Source organism: Phyllobates terribilis, unplaced genomic scaffold (assembly GCF_046119375.1).
Source record: "Phyllobates terribilis strain yellow unplaced genomic scaffold, ASM4611937v1 Scaffold_1__5_contigs__length_1240528914, whole genome shotgun sequence".
NCBI lineage: Eukaryota > Metazoa > Chordata > Amphibia > Anura > Dendrobatidae > Phyllobates > Phyllobates terribilis.
This window is the reverse complement of record NW_027362761.1, coordinates 326,687,740-326,700,929: the sequence shown is the minus strand read 5'-3', so window position 1 is coordinate 326,700,929 and position 13,190 is coordinate 326,687,740. Positions and strand designations below refer to the sequence as shown.

Sequence of the window (13,190 nt, the reverse complement as noted above, 5' to 3'; positions counted from 1 at the left end):
ATCTAATGTGTGTGTGTGTGTGTGGTGCCATCATCTAATGTGTGTGTGTGGTGCCAACATCCAGTATGTGTGGTGCCAACATCTAATGTGTGTGTAGTGCCAACATCTAATGTGTGTGTGTGTGTGTGTGTGTGGTGCCAACATCTAATGTGTGTGTGTGTGGTGCCAACATCCAGTGTGCCTGGTGCCAACATCTAATGTGTGTGTGTGTGTGTGTGGTGCCAACATCTAATGTGTGTGTGTGTGTGTGTGGTGCCAACATCTAATGTGTGTGTGTGTGGTGCCAACATCCAGTGTGTGTGTGTGTGTGTGGTGCCAACATCTAATGTGTGTGTGGTGCCATTGTCTTAGTGTGTGTGTGTGGTGCCAACATCTAATGTGTGTGTGTGTGTGGTGCCGTTGTCTTAGTGTGTGTGTGGTGCCATCGTCTAGTGTGTGTGGTGCCAACGTCCACTCCTGAAAATGATGCACGGCAGAGAACACTTTCGCTCTGTCGGCACCATTATAGTCTATGGCCCCCTTGGCTCATACGCCGATTTGCGGGAGGGATCGAATGTAAGCCTCGATGGGGCCACTGAGTGTGTAACATGCAATGTGATAGTTCCCTTACCTGTCTATCAACCTGTTTCTCCTTCATTTATCAGGAAGACTTTGCTATTTTGAAGACTGAAACAAGAAAAAATGCATCATGGTAACGGGCCCCCCAACACTACACGCCAGCTTCAGCAGTCCAGATCTTTCACTGGCAATGAAGGAGAGGAATCTTCAATGCAAATAAATTTGCCCCAATCTCCTGCTCCATCATTTGCTCCATCCGTCAGTTCTCCTGGACCCCAATCCCCGAGTTATCAAATACAGCAGTTAATAATGAGCCGCAATCCAGTTGCTGGACAGAATGTGAATATTACTTTACAGAATGTGGGGCAAGTGGTTGCAGGAAACCAGCAGATAACACTGACTCCACTGCCTATCCCTAATCCGGCATCTCCTGGGTTCCAGTTCAGTTCCCAGCCAAGGAGATTTGAACATGGTTCTCCATCCTATATACAGGTTACGTCTCCAATGTCTCAACAGGTACAAACACAAAGTCCCACACAGCCTAATTCTGTGCCAATCCAAGCACTGCAGGGCGTAAGAGCCACCACTGCTGGAGCCAGCCTGGGAATGTGTAGCCAGAGTCCCACCCGTGGCTTTGTGGATGCCAGTGTGCTTGTGAGGCAGATCAGCTTGAGCCCTTCAAATGGTGGTCACTTTGTTTTTCAAGAGGGATCTGGTCTTGCACAGATAACACAAGGAACCACAGCACAAGTACAACTTCCTTCTGGGGCGGCACAGGCCAGCATGAGGGAACGTAGACTGTCTCAGCCTCATTCTCAAACTGGAGGAACTATCCATCATCTTGGACCCCAAAGCCCTGTGGCGAGTGGAGCAAATATGCAGACTTTGACAACACCGAGTCACATAACCACAACCAACCTACCACCACAGATAAGCAGTATTATACAAGGTCAACTCATTCAGCAGCAGCAGGTTCTCCATGGCCAGCAGCTAAGTAGAACCATAAGCTTTGATAGGACTTCTGGAGGAATGATAGCAGGAGTAGCAGGGGCTACATCCTTTGGTATAACAACACCACCAACACCAACAAGCCCATCACGAATGTCTGGTCCCCAGGGACTCTCTAGTCTTCCCCTAACTCCAACGGTGAACACTGTTAAGAAGCATAGTAAGAAACTTGAAGAGATCCCACCGGCAACTGCAGAAGATGCCCAGATGAGAAAACAGTGCTTGGAGAATCATCACAAGAGTATGAAAATGCTGAAGGAACACTTTAAAGATTATCTCATCGAGTTGTTTTTCCTACAACACTTTCAGGGAAACATGATGGATTTTTTGGCTTTCAAGAAAAAACCATCAATGGGTCTCCAGGGTTACCTAAGACAAAGTGACCTAGATCTCGAAGAGGAAGAAGAAGAAGAACAGTCCGAGGTTATTAATGATGAGGTAAGATCTGCCTTTTGTTCCATTGGATGAAATCTGGGGAGATACTGGCACTCTTTAGTCATACGTTACCATCTTCTTTCCTGCATTACATTTTTATGCTTTATCTTGATGGTTTTACCATGGGGCAGATTGACCACTTCCAATGTCATCGACGTTGTTGTTATCCGTAATAGAAACCGCACCTTTATAGAATTTGTCAGATGGAGATAACTAAGAGGTTACGTGATCTTTTATAAAACTGTATTGGAAATAACACACATTAGCTGGCATTTGTTTGTTGCGTTGGTTACTTGGCTTCTGAAACTCATTAATGACAATATACACGTAAAGTAAGGGATGGAGAAACAATGTACATACTGAATCAGCAGCGGCTCACATTTCTGCCATTCTTTAGAAAAATGAACACGTATGGTTATAAATGTGTGTTTGTGACATTGTGTCATGGGTGGCACTTACATTGGTGATACTTATCGCTGTTGCCATTAAATACCTATTTCTTTTCGACACAATTTGCTAATGGAAAGGTTTAGGTATTTGTAATCCAGTATGCTGCTTTCTGCTGGTTACTTATAGTTATTTAACACATTTACAACTTATTTATTTTTAGATGTTACATTTTTTTTATTTCTTTTATTTCCCCTTTTTTATTTTCCTCATTTGTTGTTTTTAATGTATCTCTTTAATAAAGATGGTAGTTGATTAGCTATAAGATGTGGGATGTTTGCTAGTGAGGAGTGTATTGAAGCCACACACCATAGGTACACATTATTGTAATGTACAATTCCTTTACTCCGGCATTAACGCACCCAGAAAGGGACGAAATTATCCACACATAAAGATCAGAACCTTTCTAAAGAAAAAAACCTTAAGATAAAATCTACTGCCTCAACATTACTTACATATGAGGAGTTTGCCATTGGCATCTGCTTCTTGTCTTGTGAAATTTTACATTAATTTGCTCTTTGATATTAAAATCAAGGGCAAATGATCAGACTTTCAGCAACTGCTGGATTAAAGGAATGGCTCTGTATTTGCTATACACAGAAAATATAAAAAGTAGATTTCCCCTTCCTTGCATTGATGCTGGGCATGCTAAATGTTTGTTTCTGAAACTAGACAAACCTAATACAGGCATAAGGGTGAATGGCGGTTTAAAGGGCATCTGTCAGGTCAGAAGATTGACAGCTATTTAGTGCTGCAGCAGCGTGTCAATCTCTTGGTAGAGGGCAGTAGTGTGCTGGCAGTAAAAGTGCTCTGTCCCGCCCATATCACTTCTAGGGTGAGTTCCCCTTCAATGGAAGTCTTCAAACAGAGGCTGGACAGACATCTGTCTGAGATGGTTTAGTGAATCCTGCATTGAGCTGGGGGTTGGACCAGATGACCCTGGAGGTCCCTCCAACTCTAACGTTCTATGAATCACTGCTAAAGTGGATTTCTCAGCAATAAAGAGAGCGCTTTTGTTTAATAAAGGGTTACTTCTGTTCTAATAACTTGTAGTTGTAATCTGTTTGGGTGGTTGAATGATCTGACAGATTCACTTTAATACCATTTAGATGCCAGGAGCAGTTGGCATATTGTACCAGAGATGTATGTGTGTAGGGCGCAGGTGCTCCGCTAACATCCGCAGGCTTCCAGTGTATACCTACAGTGCAGTCAGCCATAGAAACTAATACATTTCTGCTTTTCTCTCTTGTCTTTCTTTCCTTCTTCCCTTCTTTGTTGATCTCGTTTACCCACTTCTTGCTATTGCAGCGCTCCTCACCTCAACCCTTCCCTGGAAGTCTTTCCCTTTCCAAGGGTTGTGTGGTCAACTATCCGCTCAAGCATCCATCGCTTACTAAGTGTCGGGGCGCCTTTGTGTGACACCTGTCCGTCGTGCCACTTTGCCTTCCTTTAGAGGTGGAGCAATGACTAACCAGCTTTAATGGGAGCAAACCACCATGTGTCGATTATTGCTCCATGTAACGACACAGACAATTAAAGAACAATTAATGCCCCCCCCCCTCAAAAAAATAAATATATCCCCTATCCACTGGGCCCACCAGAGATCCTGAGAACATGGTTTTATAACCCCAAGAATTGGGTTCAGCAGCTCCGTCTTGAATGATCAACCTTGACCCCATTCATTGTCTATGGAATGGTTCTCCACCTTCTCCGGGGGTCCCATAGACAATAAATGGAGTGGAGGAGAATGTGCACTGTTCTTGGGATTGCTGGGGGTCCTAGCGGTCAGATAACTTATCTCCTATCCCCTCACAGTGTGGTGGGTGACATTGCTGCTTCGGATAGGAGATAACCCTGTTTTTTTTGGGGAGGGGGGAGGGAATAACCCTTTAAGAATTAAAAACGAATTCCAAAGTCATTTCTAATCCTGGCATTTTCATAAAAAGGCAATATTGTATGTCTGATTATTGGAATCCATATTAATATGGTTGAGGAAAAAGATCGAAACAAAATGATTTTTCCTCTTCTTGAAATATTTCCTCTCAGGTAAAGATTGTGACAGGAAAAGATGGGCAGACTGGTACACCTGTTGCTATAGCAACCCAGCTTCCTCCCAATGTTTCTGCTGCTTTTTCATCCCAGCAGCAGCCATTTCAGGTACCTTTTTGATGGTTCTACAATGTGGCCTCATCTCAGATTTTCCTTTTTTTTCCCTCATCCATTCCAGTTTTTTTTCTAAGCAAAATACTTCCATATTTTAAAGGCCATCATTTTCTCATGTAACTCCTTCACCCCGAGAGAACCATTTCCAGCACTTTTGGAATTCAGACTCTTGGTGAAATAGGTGATCTAGTGGGCTGACCGCGCAGATCCATTTCCACATAATGATCTGCAAAAAAAAAGTAAAAAAATCATCCCACTGCTGACACCAACCTCAGGGGTGAAAGGGCGCGGTCAAACGTCTTCAACCCATTGAAATGCATGAGCGATATTGTTGTGATATTCTCACGGGTGCCGACATGTGTGATTCGTGCTTTTGTCTATTTTTTTTTGTTTGAAATTTTTCTTCATTTTTCTCGTGAAGCATTTATTTTCTTTCTGTGCATATCGAACTGCAAAGTCTCCAGATTCCAGAGCACAAGGCAGTAATCCATAATAAATCCGTATATCTGGTACACTGGGCAGCCAGATAATGGAAGGTACAAGTCTCAAGATCACTTTGGTAAAATGGCCATGTCCAGGCGGGTCTAAACTACTACAGCAAAGTCGCCACACCAAATTATGCAGATTTAGTTGTGGATTTCCTTGCTTAAATGCTGCAAATATGCAACATAATTATGGATGAGGTTTAACAAAATCTCATCTACACGCAACATCTTTTCACAACAAAATCCACCGTGAGTTTGCTGCCACAAAAAATCCACTGCAGATAAGTGTGTGGACGTCCCCTCAGACACCGATGTGCATTTTTAGAACCATTAGCATTCCTAATGGGTGTGAAGTGGTGGGTATCTAATCCAAGAATAGACAGTAAAAGACATTGCATGTCATCAGTCCTAATACAGACTTTTTTTTTAGAGAGTCTTGCAGTCCTGGCTTAATTGACTCCACCATGACTCTTCATCAGCCTAGGACCGCCCACATGACTCTTCATGAGCCTAGGACTGCCCACGTGACTCTTCATGAGCCTAGGACCGCCCACGTGACTCTTCATGAGCCTAGGACCGCCCACGTGACCCTTCATGAGCCTAGGACCGCCCACGTGACCCTTCATGAGCCTAGGACCGCCCACGTGACTCTTCATGAGCCTAGGACTGCCCACGTGACTCTTCATGAGCCTAGGACTGCCCACATGACTGCATGAGCCTAGGACTGCCCACATGACTCTTCATGAGCCTAGGACCGCCCACATGACTCTTCACGTGTAGTTAACATACAGCATGCATTGAGTTCACACGACAGCTCTACTCCTGATATGACATCGTGGAAGATACAGTAGCTGGACGGTAACTTGGCTTGAGAATGAGGTATTCGGAATAAAAATACGTTTTTTAAAATACAATAAAAGGACTTTGATATGGATCTTCTGATTGTTTTAATTTTTCAATAGTGATGAAAACAATCTGAAAAAAAATAAACCTCTTTTTAAAGCTACATATGTGACCATAAACCTAAATTTTTCTAAAGATGTATAAAATGTAGTGTAATTGTATTAAAAAACTTACCGATCACGGTCTTCCCCATGTTCCAGCGCTACTCCAGTTCTCTTCTAACTCACGTGACTTCAACTACGACGTGTGGGATCACAGAGGGGTTTACAGTGTAAGACTATGGACCTCGTTCTGTGTGATCCAGCTAGTTGGAGATGGAGTCACATGACGCAGAAGATGACAGGAGCTGCGCTAGAAACTGAGAACGATGGCAATCAGTAAAAATTTTAATACATCTACACTACATTGCATACATATTTAAAAAGGTTTAGGGGAGAAAATATTTGTTGGTACATTTTCCATTGACTGTTTTCACCCAGCAGTGCTGCTATGCTCTCAGCCCTTACTACTACTTAAATGTCCACTAAACTCCTAGTGCATGTAAGTTATGGGGATGTAATTCTGAGAAGGTTTTGGCTAGGTTGGCTAGGCTGCTGCCGGGTGGGATGATGCTTTTACACCTTGTTCACTACAAACAAGCGATCGTAAGTGACCATCAAATGAAATATAATCCAGCCATATTCACCTATGGACTTACATAGAGGCGAGGGGGTCTGTAACAAAGAATTACACTTTTAATCGCTGGGACCAGTGGATTTGGAGATTGTCTTCCCCACTACATTCTGGGTTAAAGTCCCCGTGGAGTGAAGACCCTTGCACAGGCTTTCACTGCCTATTAAAGGAAATCTGTCATCAGGTTTTCACTACCCCATCTGAGAGCTGTGTGATGTAGGGGCAGGGACCCTGATTCCAGTGATGTATTACTTAGTGGGCTGCTTGCTGCCATTTTGATAAACTCTCTCTTCTATGCTGCAGATCTACCAGTGCCATGAATGCTGAGCTCTATATTAACCCTGCCCGCACCCCTGATTAGCAGCTTGTACAGTGTACACAGAAAGCTGCCAATCAGTGGTGGGGAGGGGTTATACACTGCTCAGTAATATGGAGGACTACATGGTAGCAGGTTTACTAGTCCTCTAGTGATCATCTCCTGCTGATAAAACCGAGATTTTATCTAAACAACACTAGCCAGCCTAGTAAGTAACACATCGCTGGAATCAGGGTCTCTGTCTCTGCATTATGCTGCTCTCAGATTAGCTGGCAAAAACCCAGTGACAAATTCCCTTTAAAATAGATCCGTCAAAGCCTTTGCTGCCCTATGTTACAGCAGCAAGGTATAGGACAGGTTTGCTCTCCCATTAACCAGAGTGGCATAAAAAATATTGTGTCGCTTGGCAAATAGGGTGTGCCTCTATGGGATATATGTCTCTGGCCGCGCTCCTATCTGTATGCTGTTGTCCCCTGTACCTTCTGATTTTAGCATAGCAGTCTGTAGTTTGGTAATATTACTGTCCATCAATGCTTTTATGGTTAATTGACGTACCACTTTAGTGGTACTTTTAGCCCGTCCCTATTGTGCCTTTGGATACATGGAAAAGCTACTAGTTGCTATGACTAAAAGCCACCTACCCTGCTCCTGTACCATGGCTTGTGCTAACACTTGGCTGTGCCACATATATTGTCTTTGTTGGCTTCTCACGTTTACCTGCCAATCCCTTCTCTCTGTTTTCTGCTCTAAATCTCTATTTTCTTGATATATATGTAGATATTCAAAGGTATACTCATTGTTACTTCCACATAAATAAGGAAATATTCACATATGTAATCGGTACATGAATTCATTACAAAATGTCTAGGTCTGAGATTTTTTAACTATGAGGAAAAGATTGTGAACCCTTTTGTCTGATAGGCTGTTTTTTTTTCTCCTACCTAAACCTCTGTAAGTCTTACCAAATGTGTCTGATATTGTAGAAAATATACCGGTATATTATACTAAATTTCATTTAAAAATGTGCACCCTATAGCCTCTGTGTTCCACTGCGAGCTGCAGAATGAGTATACTGAGAATCTGTCTGTGAGCGCGTTCTGATGTGAAAGGTTAGAACTCAAATCTTCCCCCTACTGAAAACAAAGCTCCACTCACCCTACAGGTGGTCCTAAATCAGTTGCAAGGAGCTCAGAATAGGGAAGGTAAGAGTTATTATCTCTGCGTTCACTGACTTATTATCAGTTAACTCATTCTGCAGCCAGTTATATACATTGCTACACAGAGGCTATAGAAGGTAAATTGTGCAATAAAGCTCAATGATTGGCTGCCTCCGTGTGTGCACTGTAGTTGGGACGTCACCATTGCAGCCAGTAAAACAGACTGGAGCAGCGGTGGAGAGGCAGCGCTTGATCCGGGGAAGTTGAGTACTATCTGTGTTGTTTGTTAGGTAGGGTATAGGAATTGTTTGGGGGGAATAAAACTCAATAGTGTAAGACCCCTTTAAAAGATTAATCCTGTCTTCTCACTTGTGCATTATAGAGAAACTGTCGGTTGATTCAAACCCCATTTTACGTTGTTTTCTGTGAAATACTGCAGCTTTTCATAGTTTGTAAATCTGTCCGCGGACTTTTGGGAGAGACCAGACTAGTCCAGTGCAGCCCTGGCCGGATTCTCCCCGCTCTGCTCTAGCTGACCGACAAGTGTTTCCTATGTGTGTATATAGGGAGAGACCTATCAATCACCTGGAGCGGCGCTGGGAGAGGCCGGCCGGGGATTGCATCAGACTCCTATCTCTCTCCACAGCCCCTGTATTTTATCTAAAACTGCAGTATTTCAGAGTTCAACTTTGATTGGACTCTTCAAAACAATTTACTCCCGTACCCTTCCAAAATTGCTTTGGTGAACCATTGCATTTGAATTCAGAATTATTTTTGAATATGGATAATTAAAAAACATCAGTAGCTCAAGGATTTTTTATTGCTTTATTTATAAATATAAATCATATATACATCACATTTTGAAACGTAAGTACCCTCAAAAACTCCCAAACAAGACAAGATACTCCATGAGGATGGGTCTGCACACCAAGTACCATACTTTTGAAACTATTGGACGTACCTCAGTTTTTGACAGCATAAAATAGGAAATAAATATTTCCTACTAAGTTGTACTTCCCTGGCGATGCTGTCACTCACTCTGCTTCTATCACTGCCCTCAACCGAATTGTCATCAGGAGGCAGCGCAGGTGTCACACTGCTTCTAACATCGCCCCCTGAAGACCATTCATTTCAGAGAAAGAGACTGCGGTGTTTGAAGCAGTGGCGACTGAAGATTTGGACACTTCTCGATCACCTCTACTGAACTAGGATGTCATCAGGAGATGACAGGGACATTACCTGTGATAAGTGACCCCAGCGCCGCCCCCTGATGATGTCCTGTTTCTGGAGGGGTGATAAAAGCTGCAAAAGAAGCGAGTGCAGCCCCAGCCTCTTGTGATGTCGCGTTTAATACTCCTCTCAAAAGAAACATCTCAGGAAGTAAAGTAAAAAAAATCACATACAGGAAATAGCATGATAGGGAGATGTGTACTGAATTTAATAAAGCTAATTACAAAAGTGGTTAGGGCTTAAAGATTGGTATTAATTAAGGGCTTACAGCTGTTGGACCACCCCATTAAGCAAGATTTATTCTAGCTAAAAGATGCATCTTACAAAATATGGCATGTTACGAATGATATACAATTGCTTCCACTTGCTTTCCTGGTGTTGTATATTCACTGCAGTATTATAAGCGACGCACATGCACTTTGCCATCTACACTTGTGGCCAAGCGTTTTGAGACTGACACAATTTTTGGTTTTCACAAAAGTGTCCGGCTTCAGTGATCAGATGAATCGCATAAAATTGCAGTCACACCTTGCCATTGAAATTGACTTACAGGGGTGTTCTGAAGTTCTTAAATTGCTTTAATTAATTTGCATGAAAATAAGCAAATTTGCAACTCACTTTGCTTTTTCTATCTGCTGTCATTCTCCAATGAGAGCTTTTATCTTTTACAGTGCTCAGCTCGTTTCCATGGAGCCCTGCCTCTAGTGCCTGTCTGAGAATGTGCAGTAGTTGCATTCCAGTAGAGAGAGAACTCTTAACATCCTATTCAGCTTTCTCCAAACCATTGATTTCTATATGGCAGTTGGCTGCTCACCTCCCTCCTCTGCCTCTCATCTTCTGATGAGATGCAGTTATAAATCACCAGCAGGCAGCTTTCACAGCAGGTCTCCTAATGAGCTCAGCTCTCCCTGTCCAGAGCTGTTTGCTTATTCAAATGCTTTGTTATCTCTATGAGTAAATACAGGGATAACAATGTTCTCTCAGAATAAACCACTCCTAGCTGAATGTTTTCTACCAGAGCTTGTGCTGGGATTTATAGTTCTACTAAGCTGTCACTCAAAAACCTTGAAGTACAGTACAGACCAAAAGTTTGGACACACCTTCTTATTTAAAGATTTTTCTGTATTTTCATGACTATGAAAATTGTACATTCACACTGAAGGCATCAAAACTATGAATTAACACATGTGGAATTATATACTTAACAAAAAAGTGTGAAACAACTGAAAATATGTCTTATATTCTAGGTTCTTCAAAGTAGCCACCTTTTGCTTTGATGACTGCTTTGCGCACTCTTGGCATTCCCTTGATGAGCTTCAAGAGGTAGTCACCGGAAATGGTTTTCACTTCACAGGTGTGCCCTGTCAGGTTTAATAAGTGGGATTTGTTGCCTTATAAATGGGGTTGGGACCATCAGTTGTGTTGTGCAGAAGTCTGATAGTCCTACTGAATAGACTGTTAGACTGTTTTGATGCCTTCAGTGTGAATGTGCATTTTTCAAAGTCATGAAAATACAGAAAAATCTTTAAATGAGAAGGTGTGTCCAAACTTTTGGTCTGTACAGTACGTAAACTGTAAGGAAATTGCATTGCTCTAAACTGCTCAAGAGACAACTTGAGAAAACCCCTTTAAAGTGTTCCTGTCATCAAAATATTACAACTCTTAATGGTATGTGAGTAAAGAGCCTTTAATTCTTATTAAATTCAAACTTTGCCTGTAGATTTTTATTTTGACATCTTAGAAACATGCAGTGCTGAAGTTTTAGTCAAAATGTGCAGGAGATGGGCACTGCACTTCCAACTCTCTCTTTTTTTCTAACCACCGCCGACTTTCCGTCTCTGATGGACAGGTCACTTTTCTCTCAGTGACCTGCCGCCACTGCCCAAATTTGCGCAAGCACCGTCAGGGTCGTCTCCTCACAGGGCGGTGCATGTCCAGTAAGTTCCTGATGGTGTTGCAAGAGCCGGACTATTGATGTGAGCATACGCCTCCATGCCCCTTGGGAAGGCAACTCTGGAGCAATGCTGTGCCTGTGCGAAATCACAAATGGGGGAGGCAGGTAACTCAGACAAGAGCGACCTGTTTGTCAGAGACTGGAGGCCAGCCGTGGGTGGGGAAAAGGGAAAGAGGCAGGGCAGCTAGAAGTGCAGTACCCAGTCCCTTCACTTACAACATAACTTTACAGCTACATTACAGCTTAAGAGAATGTCTTAACAAGAACAAGGCATCTGATATCATTCAGTCATGGTGACTGAATTATAACAGCTGACTGAATTATAACAGCAGACTGGTTGCTTTAAGAGGGTGCTGGTTCTTGAAATTGTCTTCTTCTGTTAACCAATGGTTACTTATATGGAAATGTGCAGTCATCATTACTTTGCGCCAAAAGGGCTTTACAGGTAAGGACTTTGCAGCTTGTAAGATTGCCCCTAAATCAACCATTTATCAGATCATCAAGAACTTCAAATAGAGAGGTTCAGTTGCTGTGATGAAGAAATCAAGGCACACAAGAAAGTCCTGCAAGTGCCAGGATTGTCTCCTAATGAGGTGACAGCTATGGGATCAGTTTAACACCAGTGCAGATCTTGCTCAGGAATGACAGCAGGCAGGTGTCAGTGCATCTCTACATAGAATGAGGCGAAGGCTTTAGGAGGCTTCTCTCCAACAAAAGCATCAAGGACAGACTGACATTCTGCAGGAAGTACAGAGATTGGACTGCGACTGGGGTGAAGTTATTTTCTCTGATAAAGGCCCTATCAAACTGTTTGGGACATATGAAAGAAAGATTGTGTTGAGAAGAAAAGGTGAGCACTATCATTAAATTTGTCATGCCTATAATAAAGCATCCCAAGATCATTCATATGTCAGGTGCATTTCATCCAGGGGAGTGGTCACTCACAATTTTGCCTAAGAACACTTCCATGAATAAAGAATGGTATCTAAACATTCTTTAAGGGTAAATTATCCCAATAATCCAGGATCAATTTGGTGATGAACAATGTTTTTTCCAGCATGATTGAGCACCATGTCACAAGGCAAAAGTATAACTAAGTGGGTCAGTGAGCAAATCACTGAAATTTTGGCTCCATGACCAGGAAACTCCCCAGATCTCAATCCTGTTGAAAACCTGAGGTCAATCCTCAAAAAGCGGGTGGACAAACAAAAATACAAAAATTGTGATAAACTCCAAGCATTGATTAGGCAAGAATGGGTTGCCATCAGTCAGGATTCGGCCAAAACCTGATAATCCAGCATGCTAGCGCGAATTGCAGGAGTCTTAAAAAATGTCAACACTGTAAATATTGAGTCTTCGCATAAACTTGATGTAGTAGTCAATAAAAATTTAAAAAACTTAAATTCTTCTAATTGTATTTCAGCAACCACTGAAACATCTGACTAAACGATCTAAAAACACTGAAGCAACAAACTTTGTGAAAACCAAACTTTGTGTAAGTCTCAAAACTTTTGACCACTACTGTCTATGATGTAAAAGAAAATTTTATTTATCAAACCAGGCCATCTTCTTCTAGTGTTCCTTAGTCCAGTTTTGATTCTTCTGTGCCAATTTTAGTCACCTTCTGCAGGGGACAGAGTTCAACAATGACATTCTGACCAGTGTGTGGCTGCATCAGTAGTGGCAAGCTGCACAGCAATGTACATTCTGACACCTTTCGAGCATAGCTAGCATTAACATTTTCAGTAATTAGTAACTTTTCTGTGGGAGGACCAGATAGACTAGGCTTTACTTCCATCATACACATCAAAAAGCATTGGGTGCCCATAACCCTGTGGCAAGTTCATCCTTGTCGTTTGTTG

General features: G+C 42.4%; 1 protein-coding gene across 9 annotated transcripts in view; it reads left to right on the top strand.

The window, feature by feature from the left end:
• LOC141259682 (E1A-binding protein p400-like) overlaps positions 1-13,190 on the top strand; it is a 139,242-nt gene that overhangs the window by 3,910 nt on the left and 122,142 nt on the right. For 4 of the 9 annotated variants that reach the window (XM_073676072.1, XM_073676066.1, XM_073676069.1 and 1 more), the window contains exons 2-4: positions 645-2,004; positions 4,495-4,605; positions 12,752-12,823. In XM_073676072.1, coding sequence (XP_073532173.1) covers positions 682-2,004; positions 4,495-4,605; positions 12,752-12,823 — 1,506 coding nt within the window. In that variant the 5' untranslated portion in view covers positions 645-681. The remainder of the gene's footprint in view (positions 1-644; positions 2,005-4,494; positions 4,606-12,751; positions 12,824-13,190) is intronic. The other 5 variants (XM_073676071.1, XM_073676068.1, XM_073676074.1 and 2 more) reach the window with 3 other exon arrangements.